The sequence below is a fragment of the Macrosteles quadrilineatus genome, unplaced genomic scaffold, assembly GCF_028750875.1.
Source record: "Macrosteles quadrilineatus isolate MER2022 unplaced genomic scaffold, UCM_ALF_1.0 Scaffold_1__1_contigs__length_201487025, whole genome shotgun sequence".
Classification (NCBI taxonomy): Eukaryota; Metazoa; Arthropoda; class Insecta; order Hemiptera; family Cicadellidae; genus Macrosteles; species Macrosteles quadrilineatus.
Genome location: NW_026542594.1, coordinates 46,259,259 through 46,279,239, shown reverse-complemented (window position 1 = coordinate 46,279,239; position 19,981 = coordinate 46,259,259). Strand labels below are relative to the sequence as shown.

The window sequence follows — 19,981 nt, the reverse complement described above, 5'->3', positions numbered from 1 at the left end:
ACTATAATACCATTAGTGGTTAGTTAGATTCGAACCCGTGAACCTCTAAACCAGGTGACATAATCAACTGTAGTTAGATTACATCCAGGATTGAACCCTTAGACCTCTAACATAGGTTAGGATTAAATAACCGAAAATGATATATTTTATGTTAGATTAGATTCAAACCCATGAACCTCTAGCATAGGTTAGATTCGAACCCGTGAACCTCCGATGATAGGTTAAAATCAAACCTCCAATACACACCCCCTGTATATATGTTATATAGGTACAAGGTGTCATTTACCACTATAAACTCTATACCCACAACTGCTGTTGTAGCTCAACCAGCTAACGCGTACAACTACCATTAAAAAGACCGGGGATCGAAACCCGGTCAGGCCAACACTTTTTATCCATAATAATTTAATATTTAATTTAATACAAACACCTACTGACGTCACGTGGTCAACTAATCAGCTGTGGTTAGCTATAGTTAGACCAGCTGATCATGCGCATTCGAGATAAACAGCTGAGAGTACACCTAGATCATCTCAAGGTCAATTTCTGCCCGATCCCCGCCTGGACTACTAACACTATTTCTACTGCACTAATATAAGAAATTTTTTTTTAAAATTATCAAACTACGAAACGTTCATAAGAAATGTATGGTGGAGAGTTGTTGTTTGAATATATCTTCTAAGTGAATACAGATATTTAAAAACGGATTTCGGCATTGAAATCAGTGTAAAAATGTAGTTGGTAATGATGTGTCACAACACTATCATTACTTTGAAAAAAAATTATCTATGTCCAATATGGCAGATCCAAGATGGCGGCCAAAAACACGTTAGTAGTATGGTATATGGCGTTTCTAAGCCGCCCCAAGAGCCGGCCATCTGATTGGTCGAGACGGTCACGTGACTGCCCACGTTTTGAAGCCGCCCCAAGAGCCGGCCATCTGATTGGTCGAGACGGTCACGTGACTGCCCATTTTTCCGGAATTCGAGAATACGCCGTTTCTACATCGCCCCAAGAGACAGCTCTTGGGGCGATGTCATCTGATTGGTCATGGGACTGACTAAGGGATATGCATATCTTTCTTTACTATATCAATTATTAAACTATATTTGTTTATTTGTTAAATTATGGATAAAAAGTGTGTGCGACCGGTTATCGAACCCCGGTCTCCTAAATGAGGGTTTGAAATCTTGTCCATTGGGATACGATGCCAGTTACAGGTACCCTACTGTGTTTATAGTGGTAAATGACAACATTAATTTCCTAATGTACATATATACAGAGTGTGTAATATACATAAAAACATTATATTTTTATTCTATTTTATATATCTATATGCTGTAGTCTATAACAAATGCCAAACAAATGATAATTATCGTATCCTCTGTTAAAAACGGCTGAAAGAAGGCTTAATCTGAACTTTACCGTTGAGCTTAAAAAACGGCCTTTCTAAAGGCCACCAATAATTGTTGAATGTTAAATGGACATTTCATAGATGTTATGTTTTCTTGAGATGATGGATAATCTGAATAATGTTTTTTTTCTAACAGTTGGTTGTGTATGAGCCAGAGGTTCACGGGTTTGATTCTTACCAATCAAAAAATGTTTCACTGTTATGGTGATATTTTGAGTTTTAGTATAGTGTTGCACTGTAGTAGGAGTAGTTAACTTGTCTAGAATGTAGACCTATGATTTCAGAGGTTTGGGGGTTCGAACCTCACCAGCCACCGTTTGTATCATATCCGGTCGGAGTAATATGTTGATTTTTGTGGTATGGTATTGTATCGTTGTGGGAGTAGTGTGAGTTCTTGATCTCAGAGGTTTCGATCCTTACAAATCATCATACGCTTAATTTCCGGTCGGGGTGATAAATTGATTTTTGGTACGGGGTTGTATCGTAGCGTTGTATCTGCTGTCCTCAGAGATTTGCGGGTTCGATCCTTACCAGCCACCGTTTGTATCAATTTTGTTGAGCTATTTAACTTACAGTTACTTTTTAATGGAACAATAAACACATTCAACACAATTTATGCACTACCTCACAACTCTGTCTTTGTTTACTCATCACTGTTGCCATCCCCACCTATTATTTTGTATATCTAGACTGTTTATTCATTTCTTAATCTTGTTGAGATACCTGTTTCCTACAGTAAACCTGTTATAATCAACGCTTTTAAGCGGATAAATTAATAAAGAAATCAGTTAACTAACCATTCCTAACTAGTAACAATCTTAATTAGGTGATTACCTATTTTGTCTTTTTCACTTTGTCCCTGATGACGGGTAACCTGTAAATTACCCTTAACTGCAGATATTTAACTAGGATTTACTCCTTTCTTTGAAATCCAAAGAATCAAGGCCTCTGAAAGACAAAATGTATAATTCCCATGTTATTCTTATGTAGAAAAAGTCAACTGTTATAGTTTGCTTGTTTGTGAAGATATTTTGATCAAATTTGGAAAATACATTCAATTCTTACAAAACTATCAAAAAAAAAAAAAAAAAAAAAAAAAAAAAAAAAAAACACTGTTCCCTGTTGCAGCGAACCTAAGTACTTGTTAAAATAATTATTTTTAAATAGGTAATAAATGTGATATTTTTAAGGAGACATTTTAGTGTAAATCCAATCAGGCAAATGGAAATTCACAAATTATGCAGGTAAGCTGCGGTGGGGGTATTACTAGAAGTATCGTGTCTATGGCAGGGTTTATTAATAGAACCTACATACTTCACATACATTTTTTATAGTAAACTTAACACAAAAAAGTTTAGAATTAAGATATTATATTTCAAACTGTAAGTTTTAATAATTTAATAAAAAATAAAAATCACACTTACTGTGGTGTTTATTGGTCGGTGGTCGTTAGTTAAAAAGCCTCTAGAGAAACGTCAACCTCACCACCATGCTAGAGGTTCCTCTTTTTCTTCTTTTGTTATTTTTTCCTTTTTTTCTCGTTTTTCTTCTTTTTTAATTTTTTTTATATAAATTTGTTCTTCTTTTTTATTAATAATTTTAGTTATTTATTGGGGGGAAGAGGTTCACACAGGTCTAGACCAAATAACCCTGTGCTATGGAGACCCCCCTTATGCAAATTACTTCAAGCTTAGTCTGTCGAAAGCGAGTGTTCTTCTTCCATCTCGACGAATTCTTCTTGTGGAATTTTTGAGTGTCCCCATGGTAAGGAACTTATCCCATTGGATAAGATGTATCTTTTATTATCATGAGCTGATAATGCAATCTTATTAAGCTCAATACTGTATAAATCATGCTTGTAGCTTCTTATCATATTCATCTTACAATACCGGTCAACACGTGTTTTTAAACAGTCCTTATAGTCTTGAAAAGATATGGTATTTTCCACTACTGATTTGGTTATACCTTTACATTTTTTTATGAGATGTTCATCTTCAGATCTGCTTGCATACATCTTTGATCGTAACCCTGCGTGTTCATACATGATTTTTCCTTTGAGTTCATCTTTGAATTTTCCAATCACCTTCTTGTTTGCGGTGCTGAAGCAGGGGTGATTCGGTGGATAATCGCTTGTGTCAAAGTAATCTATCATCTCCTTCATATCATCATAGAAATCTTCGGTTTGTATGTGATAGGTCAGACTGTCTGTATCAGTATATTGTAATTGAGCTTTGTCCTTGTATCGAGTTTTTATTACATTGTAGTGGAAATCGTACATTAGCGTCTTTGATATATCTAAGATACTCATACCCAAATAAATAGGTTTGTTAAATAACAGTTTTGTTTTACCCATGTGTACTGCCGCAAGTTGATCCGTAAAAATTGTCCTCCTCTTGAAGTTTGGTTGAGCCAACCACTTGTCTACTTGTTTTTCCTTCGTTGCCAACCGGATGTTCACACGATTCCGAATGTTTTCCATGGTTTTGCCAAACACGGCATTATTCATAAGCTTGAAGAAATCCTTTTCAAAATTGTTTGTGGCCTTAGTTCTCATGCTAGTATTCAGATCGATGTAAGGTTTAAGCCAGTTGCTCTGAGTGAAACTGATTGCTTTGTGAATTTTCTTTAATTTCAAACCGAGAGAGATGTATTGCTTTAAATTCCGATAGTGTAGAACATATCTCTTTTTGTCAAACAATGTAGCCAGAAGTTTCTCTTGTTTAGATCCGGGTGGTATTTGTCTTTCAGGTGCTAAAGGAAGATCGGAATGTAGGTCGTGCAATTCTTGGGGATACTCTAAATCTACTTCCAATATGTATCCCGTATTTCCATCATCTGGAACTGATAAGATATCAATGTTGTGAACATCTTCAACCCACTTGAAATCAGAGTAAGGCATATGTTGGCTCATAGCCCATCCATACAAGTTATTGGCGTCAAGATATGTAAGATATGACGTGGGTAAATTTTCATTATAATTTTCCTTCATGTATTTGTTATTGGCAGCGGCGTACCGGTTCGAACATTGTGATAATCCTCCTCGTATCCCGTTTCCAATCATTAGAACCATATTGTAGTCTGATAAAAGTTCAAGTTCAATCTTGGTTGTTTTGAGCATCGCACTCCAAGCTAGTCCTGGTGCTGTGTAGTACCATGCTGGGTCAAGCTGGTAAGTCTCCATACAAATGTTTCGAAAGTTCTCCATGACGTCTGCTAATTGCAATACATCAGACTGGTTGTATAGTAAAGTATATGCTCTCATGCTTTGTATATTAAATTCGTTCCAAACTTTACTTGCATGCTCGTAGTCTTCATCTTCAATGTTGGTCATGGTTAGTTTGTTGTAGAAGTCTTTCTTTTGTGGGAGTGATGTGTATTCAAATTTCTGTAAGGAGTCCATAAAGTCATAAGGGTACACACCCTTTCTTTGCAACAGCTGCAGCTGTTCACTCGAGTAGTACTTCGAAGTATGCTTAAAATGTTGAGGAGATAAGTTCTTGACGAGTATGTCTAAGCTACTTGACATGAATTTAACTGAATCTACAAATCTCAAATCAATACCTCCTTTTACATGAACAGTATAAGAAATATATTTTTCTTCGTTATTTGGTATAACATCAATAGTGTCATCGTTCAATCCAAACATTTTGATAAACAGGTGAGTATCGTATCCAGAAAGATTGTGAATAAATATGGGGAGGAAATGAGGTTTTCTAAAATTTAAATTACAAGCGTTGTGTGCTGGACCTCTTAGTTTTCCTGTAAGGTGATCATGGTCTCTCACCATCGGCTTCTCTTCTGTAAACTCTTTTCCACAAATATGACACTGAGTTGCCGTCAATATAGTAATATGGTCTTCTTCTGAAAGTTCCATTGGCTTAGCAGCTTCTTTTGAATATAGATAGCTTATTTTTTTAGACTCACTGAACAGCCTTTTTACAAAAACTTGCGCTGCATCTTCGCCAAAGTATGTTATTGGTCTTGTATAGTCATTTTCATTTACAATGTAATATGAAAAGCTAATAGCTTCATGTTTTTGGTACTTTTTTGTGTATGACATTTTAACTTGATCACTGTTGTTGGACTCCACTGGAGTCAACATACATTCAAAATCAGCATATACAACGAATGGCACTTTCATACTCCTATTAAAGTCCTTAAACTTTATTGTTTCACCTTCTGTGGGCATTATTATCTTAACTGCTTCTTGCTGCTTACAATAATCTCTATGTGTTTTCAATAAATCTTCTGTGCCAAAATGTGATAAGCACCGTCTACATAAGTGGATACTATGTGAATGCTTTGATTTCTGTGCTCTAACAAGTCTACTTAGATTTTTAATAAGGCAATAATGTGAATTCTTCTCATCCTTTAAGTATAGTAAATCAACGTGTTGCTCTTTCTCCTCATCGGTTGCCAGCAATGGATACACAACCCATTTTTCATCATAGCTGTATACATTTATGGATATCCCAGTTCGCTTTTCAAAAAGTTTAACGTTACTCAAACTGACCGGGAATTCAATTCCTTTCATCGCATAATCGAAATCGTGCTCATATTTCTGGTAGTGTTGGGTTCTGTAAGGGTGTTCTACCCAATCTACAGGATGCAGAGCAGCAAGTATTGACCACAAAAAACATTTTTGGTCGTTATTTACAATATTAATAGTGGCTTTCTTGTTTTTGATTGGTCCTGGCAGGTCTATGTATGAAGATCCTCTTAACGGCACATAGCGATTGATCCTTAGTTCTATGTTAAGTATCTTGTTTAGAGACCAACCTGATCCTTTAGTCTGGAACTCCTCCATTTCCGTCAAGATTTTCTTTTCTTTAGTTTGTAATTGTTCTTCTATATTCGTGGTTGAGTATGTGATATCGTTTTGAGTTTTAAAATTGATTTCTTGAACAATCTCTTCATTATTGGATGTTTTCTTAAACTCAGTTAAAAGTACAATGTTTATTTTTACATTATTATTTTGCACTTGCTCGACTACCTTATCATAAAATAGAGGTCTCGATAGTTCAAGAAACTTTGCAGGGTCTTTTATCGCAAGCGTATTGTCAATTACATAGGTTTTCATTCTACTCTTGAAGGCCTTCTCTAACTCTCTAATTTCTAGGTTAGGTTTTGGTCCTGCAATGTCGTTGTTGGTTGACATCGTAGTGTTGTTTGTGGAAATTATGGATGATCGGAGAGTATTTATGGCGGAGCTAGTGGTGGGCATTGAAATTTCCACGGGCTGGCTATTTGAATGTACACCATCTTCTACACAAGGTTTCTTTGCAGCTGGAGCAGCAAGTTCATCTCTTAAACGTTTTGTAGTACATTTTTTTAAATGGCGTGATTTGTGGGATAACGTCACTAATGTACCACACAACTCACAAGGCGTCTGTGGTTCTATTGTACGCACCTGTGCACCACTACAGGTTTTTGAGTGACGCAACATGTTTTTAGATAAAACAGTTCTATTACACTTAACACAAGTTTGTTTGTTCGCTTCCATTTTAACACTTTTGTCTCTGGATCGCTGGATGTCCGTGGTCTATGATATCCGTCTAAAACACAAGGTTTTACGTAGTCCTCTTCCTCTCTTCTCCTCTTCTTCTGGTCTTCTCCTCTTCTTTTCTTCAAAATTACTTGATTATGACTGATTTGTCTCACTCTTCTTACTTTATAGCCGAAAACTGTGATAAATCGTACACTTTTGTCTCTGGATCTCTGGAAGTTCTTGGCTTATGATTTCCGTCTAAAACACAAGGTTTTACGTGGTATGCTTCTCCTCTTCCTCTCTTCAAGATCACTTGATTATGACTGATTCGTCTCACTCTTCTCACCGCTATTTATAGCCGAAAACTGTGAAAAAGTACACTTTCGTCTCTGGATCTCTGGATGTCTGTTGATTATGGTTTCCGTGTAAAACACAGAGTTTTACGCAATATTCTTCTCCTCTTCCTCTCTTCAAAAGCACTTGATTATGACTGATTCGTCTCACTTTTCTCCCCTCAATTTATAGCCGAAAATTGTGAAAAACTTACTCTTTTGTCTCTAGATCTCTGGATGTCCTTGGTCTATTGATTCCGTCTAAAACACAGGGTTTTACGCAATATGCTTCTCTCCTTCCTCTCTTTAAAAGCACTTGATTATGACTGATTCGTTTCACTCTTCTCTCAGCTAATTATAGTCGAAAACTGTGAAAAAACGTACACTTTTGTCTCTGGATCTCTGGATGTTCGTGGCTTATGATTTCCGTCTAAAACACAAGGTTTTACGTAGTATGCTTGTCCTCTTCCTCTCTTCAAAAGCACTTGATTATGACTGATTGTCTCGCTCTTCTCACCGCTATTTATAGCCGAAACCCGTGAAATAACGTACACTTTCGTATCTGGATTCTCTGTATGTCTGTTGCTTATGGTTTCCGTGTAAAACACAGGTTTTTACGCAATATTCTTCTCCTCTTCCTCTCTTCAAAAGCACTTGATTATGACTGATTTGTCTCACTTTCCCCACCGATATTTATAGCAGAAAACAGTAAAAAATTTACTTTTTTTGTCTCTGGATCTCTGGATGTTCGTGTTCTTTTGTTTACGTCTAAAACACAAGCATTTACGCGAGATGCTACTCTTCTTCCAGTCTTCAAAATCACTTGATTATGTTAGATTTGTTTTACTCTTATCACCGTTGTTTATAGCCGAAAACTGTGTAAAACTTACACTTTGGGTCTTTTGATGTCCGTTTACCACTGTTTTTAAATAAAACTCAGCTTTTTACGTACGACGCTTTTTCTCTTCTTCTCTTAAACAGCTCTTGATTATAATTGATTTGTTCAACTGTTCTCACCGCTATTCATAGCCATAAACTGCAAAATAAAACTTACACTTTTGTCTAGACCCCTAAATGTCCAAGTACGACCGTTTCCAACGGAAAGTTCATGTACTACTGACCCCTACTTCACGCACGTTTTTCTCTCAACTTATAAGAATGTTATATTTACATGTATTTAAGCAGATATATACATAAAGGCTTTATCTTAACAACTCTGTCCATGTACACTGTTTCTACACTACTAAACTACATATTTTATGTAGGATGCTACTCTTCTTCCAAAACGCTTAAGTGTGACTGATATGTCTAAATATTTCTTACTACTTTTCATATGAGACCATATATGAAATGTCCACCCTTCTGTTTCTTCATTACTATTATGTTTTATTTACATAACTTATACACGAAACAAAAAATCAAATAAGTTAAACAGTACGGATTATGTTATTGAATTACAGGTTAGACAATTATAATTCTCACTTGAACAGCTCTAGATGTTTGAGAACCAGAGTTTACTGCTGATACACAGGTTTATATACAGTCACTATAAAATATTCAAACAAAGTAACATAAGTTTGTTATGTAGTTTGTGGGAGGATGCAACATAACTCGCATTTGAAATGTTATCAATGTTTACTCATTGGTATATGTACTGTAATTTACTCACGTTTCTCCCAGGCAAATCATGGGTCCATGCAAAACACGAGCTACAGCTCTGCCCTCTGTAAACGGGGTTTCATCTATAAATTATTCTGGACATATTTCCAAATTAACATTTAAACTAAATACCCCCACCGCAGCAAACCTGCCGACTACGCGAATTTCTATTCGTCTGAATTGATTTTCAATGAAATCTATTTAAATAACATTAGGGTTAACGATTACCTAAATTTGCTGCTACAAGTAAACTATTAAAGTAGGGTTTTAGTTAAATATTAATATCTTAGTATACAATAAATCAATTTTGCAAAGTTTAAACAAAATATATCCACAAACAAGCAAACTATAACATTATTTAATATTCTTCATAAGAATAACATGGGCATTTTAAATTATTTTTTTTCTGTTACCAATAACCCTACAATATCCCCGCGGCAGCAAACCTGCAGACTAAGCGAATTTCAACTTGTCTGATTACATTTTTACTAAAATATTTCCTTAAATAAGACATATTTATTCCCAATTTTAATAACATTACATATAACTAGAGCTTAGGTTTGCTGCGAAGGGGAAGGTAATAAGTGTGTTTTTTTTTTTTTTTTTTTTTTTTACTCAATAGTATGGGATAAAATTAATAAATTTGCCAAATTTTATCAACATATTTCTATAAACAAGTAAACTACAACAGTTTTCATTTCCTCCATAAGAATATCATTGGAATTTGATATTAAACTTTTTTTAATTTTCTCCGTGACCATTAGGCATACAACATGGCTTAAATAATACTTACTTATTATTTTTTTTTTTTTTAAGCTCTACAAAACGGTTTAGAAAGAAATTGCAAATTACTCTTGTTATTAGGGTCAAAAATTAGAAAAACCTATTTTTACCCCCATAACCCCCCCCCCCCCCCCATAAGACCCTGTTCCCATGGTCCGATTATGCTGGTTCGCGCTCTCGTTCTAATAAATGTAGGTTTACGTTTGTACCAAATTTATCGAAATCGGATCAATTTCGCTCGAGCTTTCGCGCTAACCGACATATGAATTCAAACGGATGGTGTTTTTGGCCTCTGGGGACCTCAAAACGAAAAAGTAAATCGGTCCCGGGTCTAGGTCTTACCATGAGACCTACGGTAATAGTTTATTTCCTATATGGGAAATTCGATAAAACACTTTGATATAATAAATTACTGGTTTTTTAAGCTATTTAAAGAAGGTCTAGAGATCAATAGAGAAATTTTGTGTTTTGATGGTTAAAAATATCCTCGCTGCAGCACGCCAGCAGACGAAGCGAATTTATATATATATATATATATATATATATATATATTTTGTTTTTAACCTGGCTGGATTTCTACTTAAATATTTCCTGAAATTGTCAGATTTATTTCCTATTTAAATAAAATAATTTTTAAGGGGTACGTAGGTTTGCTGCAACAGGGAAAGTATTGAGTTGTAATGTTATTAAATGCTAATAGCTAAGTATGAATTAAACAAAATTGCCAAATTTTATCAAAATATATCCATAAACAAGCAAACTACAACAGTTGATTTATCATCCATAAGCATAACATGTCAATTTAAATTTGAAGCTTTTAAATTATCTCCGTAACTGTCAATTATACATCAACAATTCATTATAGGAAATTATTATTATTTTATTTTATTATTATTTTTTTTTTAAGCTCTACAAAATGGTTTAGAAAGAAATTGTGAAATTTTATGTTTTTATGTTCCCATAGTCCGAACTTAACGGAATAATCATAGGTTTACACGTTTTTTTAACAAAATTCATAAAAATCTGATCATTTTTGCTAGAGTTATTGCGCTAACGGACACATATAAATTATGAACATAAGTATATGAATTTGAACAAAGGGTGTTTGTAGCCTCTGGGGACATCAAAATGAAAAAGTAAATCGGTCCCGGGCCTAGGTCTTATCGTGTCACCTACGGTAATAGCTACTTCCAATAGGGAAATTAGTTAAAACCAACTGAAAGCCAGTATCACGATTGAACAAATTAGGTATATCCTTACCTAAAGAATATGTGGTGTAAGAAAGATAGTAAAACGATCATACTAATATTCTTAAGATAGTTTTCATTTTAAATTTAGACAACCTTCCACTAACACTTGTGCAGGAGTGAGAGGTAAATGATTAGGCAACATCATCACCTTCCCCCACTGTAGACGCTTTTCATATGAGATTAAGTTTTACTGTAAAGACGCAATCCGAGATCATAAATTTAGTGAATTTTGAAAACAACGTAAAGCCTGTGTGATGTTACTTCGTTATACTACTCAATATATACTGATAACTAATTCACAAAACATAGACTTTACAACTTCTACTACAAGTAGCCTTATATCTTGTTCTCCCTATTTAAATAGTTAGTTAAATACATTTAAAAAATTGAGTTTTATTTCCGAGTTCGTTTAGCTTTTTTACCCGACCGATTTTCATGATTGAGGTCTCAAATTCAAGGTATGCACGCCAAGTTTTCATATAAAGCGTCAGCAAATATTTACCTATTGTATTTATTACACGACCAAAACACATAATTTGATTTTTTTTCTAACTCTTACTTCAATTTAAAATGTATCTTCACCGGTTATAATTTTATAATCCTATATATTTAGTCTAAGAACCTTCAGTGAAATACTGGCTTTCATTTAAGTTATTCAAATCGGACGAGTTTCAAGAAAACGCAAGGTGAACAACCAACATAAAAATGATTTTTCATAAGGTTTTTATATGATCAAAAATCAATACCTCCAGTATTGTTCACGTTTTTCTATATATTTTAGACTCAAAATAATCAGTAAATTATAGGTATTATATATTATAGTATTATAGGTAATTATAGGCTTTAATTTGAGGTATCGATCGTTTGAATCAGTTCAGCTCAATTTACTGTATTACTCAATAAATAATCATAAATTTGATTATTTCTCGGATATTATATTTATTTTAACGCTGCAGAGAGTGTATCTTACAGTTATGTGTTAGTGATGGTAGGCCTTGTTTCACTGACTATAACCTATAACGATGTATAACATACTTAAGTGACGCAGCGTATGAATTAAAAGCGATCGCTTTACAGTTAGAACAAAAATATATTAAAATCCACCGTTAAAACCTTTTACTGTCGTTTTTCTTGGTTCTAGGTCATGAAATTATATTTATCTTAATCTTAGACAGTTGTAAAAAATTGGTTTAACACTGTTTAAACTATATTTTTTATATCTCAAGGTCTTATGGAAAATATAGCTCTAATGGTGTCGTAGATAGAGTTGAAAAATCTTATTCATTTCTAAGGTGCAATTAAAGTATACTTTTCCTGTGAATTTACCGTAATTTATTTTACTTTCTACTTAATCTTACTAAATTTATTACAATGACGATCTTGGTGCATTCATTATAAGTATATATCAGTCTGATTAATCTTAATAAAATGGTCACTATTTGTACTAAGTAAAGATAGAAACCTTTATTTTCCGCTGTTGCTATTCTTATATAAGACTATACAAATGATGTCCTACTCATTAGGATATTATATTTAGTCATTGAGCTGTCTTATTGTTGATTTATAAGACGCGCACCGTAGGGCGCCTCGAGTCAAAATGGTGCCACTCACCCCATTCAGTTTATCTTGAAGCATATGGAAATAAACAACTCGTCTATCCACTCTTGAACAGAGCTTTGGACAATGGACACGCTCTTACATTCTAGTGGGATTTTGGCGAACTACAGAAACCTGAAATCATATATTTATTGCTACATGACTCTTAACTTAGCATAAACAAACAAATTATATTTCTTATAACTAAAATTCAACCCTTTTATATATAAAATAGAACTACTAAAACACTGTTTGTATTCCTCCCAAAATAAAAAAACTGCGGTTTTTCCATAAAACTTATTTTGTCTACTAATGATTGTAGTTTTGTTGGTAGAGCATTATAGAGTTATATATAGGATTAGTGTGTATGGTTTTCAAAGGATCTGTGTTTTATGTGTTTTATGTTTTATGTGTTTTTATGTGGGGATGTTGATTTATTGGGAACTATGGAAATAGTATTTCGGGGTGATTCTGGTAAGAAAGGAAGATCTGTGCAAGATTAATGCAAACAGGTTATTACTTGAAATGACCCTTCTGCATGGTTCGAGCCTCGTCATCCTAAAACCCGGTCTTTAGGTTTTTTCTTTTTTCAGCTTATTCTGTATACCCACTAAAAGCTCATCATAGTTCACTTGATATGTGGAAGAATACATGCAATATAGGCTGTCAGAAGAACTTTCTTAGCGGAAAAACGTCCAAGACTACAAAAAGAACTTTCTTACCGGAAAAACTTCCAAGTCTACAAAAACATAAAAATATCACACACTACTCATCTTACTAAGAAAACATTTCATAAATCGATGGTGAAACCGAGAATTTGCAATTATCAATAAACACATTTGAAACCCTAATAAACCATTATCTCAAAGTTTGAATTTCATGAAGCTGGTTTTTCTGTATTTACAGAAATAAGGTGATCTGTAAGCCATCCCACCAATAAACTACTTTATATAAAAGTGTTCATTTTAAGTTTAGGCCAACTAATATCACTGAAACAAATTGGCATATCCTCAGCAAATAAGCACAAAAATCATAAATTAGCATTTGGCCCTTGACTAGCTAAATCATTATTAAGATCAATAATAACTCCGATCCAAGAATCGATCCTTGAGCTAATTTCTAACACCTCAATCTCACTGGATAGATGACTCTCCACACAACCATTTTTTACTAATAATTGACATACACTGTTTGTTTCTTTCCAAGGACAATCATTTAACTATTGTTCGTAATGTAAATCGACGTGCATATTCATATTTCGTGTTTTAATCCAAATATGGGTAACGGTCCCATACGTTTGAAGTGTTTGATAAGTTAGTTATTAAAAACTACTAAAACTCATTCATTTGACTCATTCAAATACCCAGTATAAATATTTGTTTTGTGTAAATATAAAGTTTTGCTTGAGTTTGTTCAAAGATGAATTAAAGATTATATTTTAGTTAGTGCAAAATTCTTTAACTGATTTAAAAATTATGTTAGTAAATCTTAACTAAAGAAATTCACTCTACGACATGACAGTCTGCCTTGCCTCTTCCCAAATTGTCAAAATGCTTAATACATAAAGATTTCAATAGGACTCAGAAATAAGCCATGATTAGCAAATATTGTACGTTCACGTTTAAGGATTGTATTGTTTCACTTACTTTCTAGCTTTCGCAATTGGAGTGGTATAGTTGTAGTTGGGTGTTCATTACACATCGGAAGTAGCAATATAATTAATCCATATTTGTTCATGTCTGCTTTATTCTTGGTTAGAAATAAAGGTATCGCTATACACTGGTTTGCATACAAAATAGATCCAGACCCCAAGTATTGTCCCTCTCGGTATTCTACTGTAACGCATAGTTATTTTCAATAGCGTATAGGCTGCCGGTACTATTTGTAAACGAGATAATGTTGATACAGTCAGAAATAGGACACTCTAATCTCTCATACATAAGACTGTATACATAGGATTATAATCAATTAAAAAATCCACTCTTACAACTTGTTTTTAAAAGCAAAGTCACTCTGCGCGTGAATTGAATGTTTAAGAACTGTATTTACAATCACAAAAATGATTGTAATCCGTCTATATAATACGTGAAGGCAATTTGTACGAAACACTACTCCTCTGTTAATAAGGGACGGATTTTTACAAACGGTGTCAGAATTAAGTATTTTTTTTTGTGTAGACACCCCGCCCCTTTCACCAATTCCTGTAATAAAAGTCCTCGGGCTTTGCCCCACAGGCCATCAAAACCCCAATGTATTTTAAATGAAGAAAAGATTTCGTTTACTTATATAGACGAAGAATTTGTATTAATTACAGCTGTTCATAGTAAACACATGATACCCACAAGAGCGTTCGTTTTCAGAGTGAGTTTGTTTTCAGTTTCGATAACTGGAGTGGAGTGATTACATTATCTTTGAGTTGAATCTTTTAAGTAATCGGAAATTATCACTGTTATTCGTTTTGAAATAACACCTCTAATACTTTAATTGTTCGAATTCGAGCAACAGGTGCACTAGTTTTTCTAATTTGCTGTAGAGCCTGAATATATAAAAAGCCTTATTGTTCACAAAGTTTGATGCGGCATATAAAATATATCATAAAGTAGAACCCTAGGCAATATAATTTTAATGATTTATATTTTTATCAGGGTCTAAACATATTTTTCGTTTTTCTACCTTACATTAAAACATAAAATTCTTGTCATATTATTCTATAACAAGAGTAGTTTAGGAAAAGAAAAAAAATCACCCCTGGTCAAAAGGGACTTTTTTATACTGTGTAGAGCATAATTTTTTACGTAAGAAATAACATAGGTAATAAACTACTAACCTCTTGAATATCATAAACTTAGCATAAAATAACCAACTACTACACACTTTTACTTTTTATATTTATTTCAGAGTTAGTTTGAACTTTTTCAGAAACTTTATCTTATATATTTTTCTTTGTAACGATAACTCTAAATTTTATTGCATATTATCATTCTTTGTAGTTTTATTGTAGAGGTAAATATATATTTCAATATTTTTAGGCTAAAAACGTATTTACTACAAATCTGTAAAATCCAATAAAACAGCTTGCAATCATGAAACTATGATTGGTCACTCCTATTAAAATATTTTGCCTATTGAAATATTTTCGTTCACATAGTCAATTCAGAAGTCACCAATTTTGAAGTAACGAACCTAATAACCTTTAAAAATGTGAATATTGTATTACAAATATTACAACTATTATTAACAAGAGGTTCTACCCGCGAATTCACGGGTGAACAGAAGCCACAATTAAATTAATTTAATCAACTTTGACTTTATATTTCATTTAAAGGGCCCAAGTTCGAGAAATTGTCATCTGAAAGGGTGTTAAAAGCAGTGGAACCTTCATACCTTACGTCCTAAGGTTGGCTGAGGTTGTACCTGTAAACGCAGCTCTCTTTCACGACGTCTTTAATACTTTACTTTAATACTTTTCAATTAAATTGCGACCTGTTAAAGATCAGTGACAACCTCTTGGAACGAAGAACATACATGGTTTGTTAATCCCATATTTATTGTGTTTCGATCACCTTTAATCACTCACTTGTATCAAACAGCTAGAAATAGCTTCACTGTCCATTCGCCGCACTTCTTTTAAGAACATAAAAGTAAATAATAAAATAAGTAAACAAAAATGTAAACAACCCAACTATATTGTCAATTGCATTGGCCAGCTGTTGTTCACTAAATTAATCGAATAATAACTTCCAAAACATGCAAGGCGTAGCCCTTTGGAAATCAGCCCGTTGGACAGAGCCCTTAGGGAGTTCGTCCATATCAATACTTTTCGGCAAATCTACACACTCTAAGCTTCATTTTGATATGCCATATACCTACATTTTTATTTCGTAAATTGCCTTAACCGTTTACATAAAATTTGATTGTATCACTTTAATAATATAATAGATAAGTATTGTTAATGTTAAAAATTAAACATCTGGATAAGAGCTACCACTCCTCTCAACAGCAACGGTAGACTAAAAGTAGAGAAATTGTGAAACCATGGTTGCTCAGGAGGCATTTGTTTGCCCATTCAAATATAATTGCCAAGATATTTAGTGATCCTGATGATTTTTGCATTTACTTGAACATGAACGAACCCACTTCAAATATTGAGCTGAATATAATTAACTCTAAAATGTCTGACACCGTTATGAGACATGCGATTACCTCCCACGAATGTGGCTATCAGCTAGGCTGAGATCTTGACAACTGCGATAAGTATTCAGGATTTTAAGTGTTCAAATACTGGTATTACTTCTAAATCAGCCTTCCATTCCAGAAATATAGAGGTGATACGCGCAGTAAACGTATTTAAAAAGTAATGTTTGATTAACAAATTAAATTCAAAATTCAACAATTCAAATATTTGCAATTATTTTTAATAGTGTTTATAAAATTAAGTTATAAACAACTTTGTCAAAACATTAAGACAGAAAATTAGGTTTATTTTATTCCAATATATCTGAAATCATACATCTACAGTACACATATATTAAAAAAAGATTTAAAAGAAAACGAGGTGCTAGCCCGTCCTACGTACGGGAGTAGTCAGTTAAAACTGTGTATAATTCAGAACAGCTAGCTTACACGTAGTGTATAGACCTAGTCAACGATATCACCTTCCAATTCCATCGCATACCTGCCTCTTCCATAATCAATATCACCACACTACAATTACTCATACTATACGCAATTTCCAGTAGGTCTGAATAGAAATTCTCTAAAATAACACGAAAACATCAGATAAATTATTATCAGTTATCATTTTGAATATCCTTAATAATTAAACCACCCTAATTGAATCAATGTACACCTTAATTCCCCATATTAATTTATTTAAACTATAAAATATTCAAAACCATCAAACTAAACCACAACTAAACACGCCAAACAACTTTTTAGATGTCATAAAAAGATGGTTAGTCTAATTTTTGCAGTATCCTAGGTCAATGATGACGTTGTGCTTAATCTATGTCTTTGCATCTGTATATCTTTGTATAAACCCCGTCTGAGGTTGTGGTGTTAATTTAAAATCGTATGCCTGAGGATTCTTGATCTCCTTCTTTATGACATCAATATTTCCGGGCCTAATCCAAACAAAGTTTAAGCATTCAAAAACATTGATTGTAAACAAAAAGCTACCAAGATGAATTAAAACTTGTAAAAAAATGGATTTTCCTACAGTTTCCTAAAAAAGTTGAGCAGTAAAATAATTTGCATATCCTTTTTATAAGACTCGTGTACAGAGCCTCAACTTGTATGATACATCGATGGTGGTTCTTATCTCGGTGGTCCACTAATCTTACTTATTACCTATAATCATTGACAAAATCAGAGTAAATAAATAACCTCATAATTCTAGAGAGCATTTTTGGATTCAACCAGCTATTAGTTAAAAGAAAGTTATATATTTGCACTAAAACAAACCGAAGATTACAAAGATTTATTTAAAAAATTCTTTGAACATTCTAGTATTTTACTATGTATATTTAAATAATCTGTCATCTTCTTATCGAAGGATTGGACGTATCAATGATTAGCATTATACATAGTATAAATAAGTCTAGTATATATGAATAAGTCTACCCTAAGTATGTATTTTAATTTTATCCAAATGCTGAATTTGTTTCACATACACGCTTAATGTTTACAGCTGTTACGTTAAGCGAATTATTTTATACTAGCTGTACCCGCGGGCTTCGCCCCGTTTAACTTCATAAGTATTCGCATGGCTCATTCACGTCCTGGTTGAAGTTCGTTCGCTACGCTCACTCACCTTTAGGTTGGAGCTCGTTCGCTGCGCTCACTTGCCTTCAGGTTAGCTCGTTCGCTACGCTAACTCGCCTCCAGGTTGAAGTTTGTTCGCTACGCTCACTCACCTTTTGGTTGGAAATTAGCTGTTGTCATATATTAAAAAAAAAATTAATATATGACCCTGTTGGTAATCCTTTTAACTTTTATGCTATTGAATATCATAGAACAGAACCAACTTGTTTAATTGAAACAGCTGTTAAGATTCATTAATTCCTTTTAAATATGAAAAATCATAAGATTAACATGGGGAACTACAGAGCCACTGGGGCGGAGCCCGAAAGGGTTTTTGAGATAAGAATATGCTTTAATGTTAATCGGGAATGTGAGCTATCATTATGCCAAATTCCAGCCCAATCCGTCCAGTAGTTTATGCGTGATTGAGCAACACACACACAAACACACACACAAACATACACACAAACATACACACAAACTCACAAACTTTCAGATTTATAATATTAGTAAGAAAAAAGCTAGTGTAGAGTGATAGCGTCAGCTGCTAGACTTTTTATAATTTTAAACTTATTTTCTAAAAAACTGAACCCCTAAACTAAAATTATGGCTTCAACATTCCCTAGTTCTTAAAATTATCTTTCTTTCAACACAAAAATCATGAAAATCCGTCAAGTGGTTGATTCAGAATAGTGAAATAAAATAAAAAAAAACCTGTTACGTTTTAATATTATAGATAACAAATGTTAATTGTCAAACTAAGAAAAGAAGAAAATATCCAAATTAAGTAAGTTACCTCAAATCCGATGAATAAAGACTGCAAAATGTGGGCACTTAGTATATGATCCTGTCGGCACAGTGTCTTGACACTAAATGAAGTGACGCCCCTATTATTCTATAATGAACGGCGAACCGACACACCTGCTCTAGCGCCGCGCTTCTGGTCAACACCTGCCGCAACACCTGGTATATCGCGCCTTGCATATTGTCGGGTGATGCAACCAATTAAGTTCTAGTAAACTGTATCTTCTTACTTTACTTTTAAATAATTTCTTTCAATCCAACTCTTCGCGTGCGACGCATGTAAGAGAAACTATATTTTTACCGTACATCCATTTTTGCAAGAGTATATATGTTTATTGTAATCGCTTTCTGTGTAAAAAAAGTCCAATTGTTTTATCCCTTTATGCGTTGATTTTACACATAGGTTTTTAATTTTCGTTTGAAATTTATAATCATCTTCAGTATCTAATTAAGTTAAGCATTTCGCAAAAACTTAGCTATACGTACAATTAACCAGTATTATATGCCCTGACTAGACTACATTTCACACTTGTTTAATAATACAGGTTATCCGTTGTATCAAATCTAAATACATTCCGAATCTATAAACACAAAAGAGAATGTGTATATATATATAATACATATATATATATATACATATATATATATGAGTCTATTAAAACAAACGTTTTGCAAACGATCCTTTGAATCATTTTCTTTCGTTAAGATATACAGATTATATCTTTATTGTTTGGCAACACAGAATAAATTCACTAAAATAATTTCTACAAGATTTAATATCAATTTAGTGTAATGAAAGTAGCATTCAATATTTTTGAATCCTCCCCAATACTGAAAGTTTATTTTCCTGACC

General features: G+C 33.5%; 1 protein-coding gene across 1 annotated transcript; it reads right to left on the bottom strand.

Annotated features, from left to right (window-relative positions):
• Positions 1–3,104: 3,104 nt before the first annotated feature.
• On the bottom strand, positions 3,105–6,572 carry LOC128996565 (uncharacterized). Its single transcript, XM_054421963.1, has 3 exons — positions 6,194–6,572; positions 3,380–5,503; positions 3,105–3,226 (listed from the first exon to the last, which is right to left on the bottom strand). Exons 1-3 carry the CDS (start codon positions 6,570–6,572, stop codon positions 3,105–3,107), a joined length of 2,625 nt encoding a protein of 874 aa, XP_054277938.1.
• Positions 6,573–19,981: the final 13,409 nt, after the last annotated feature.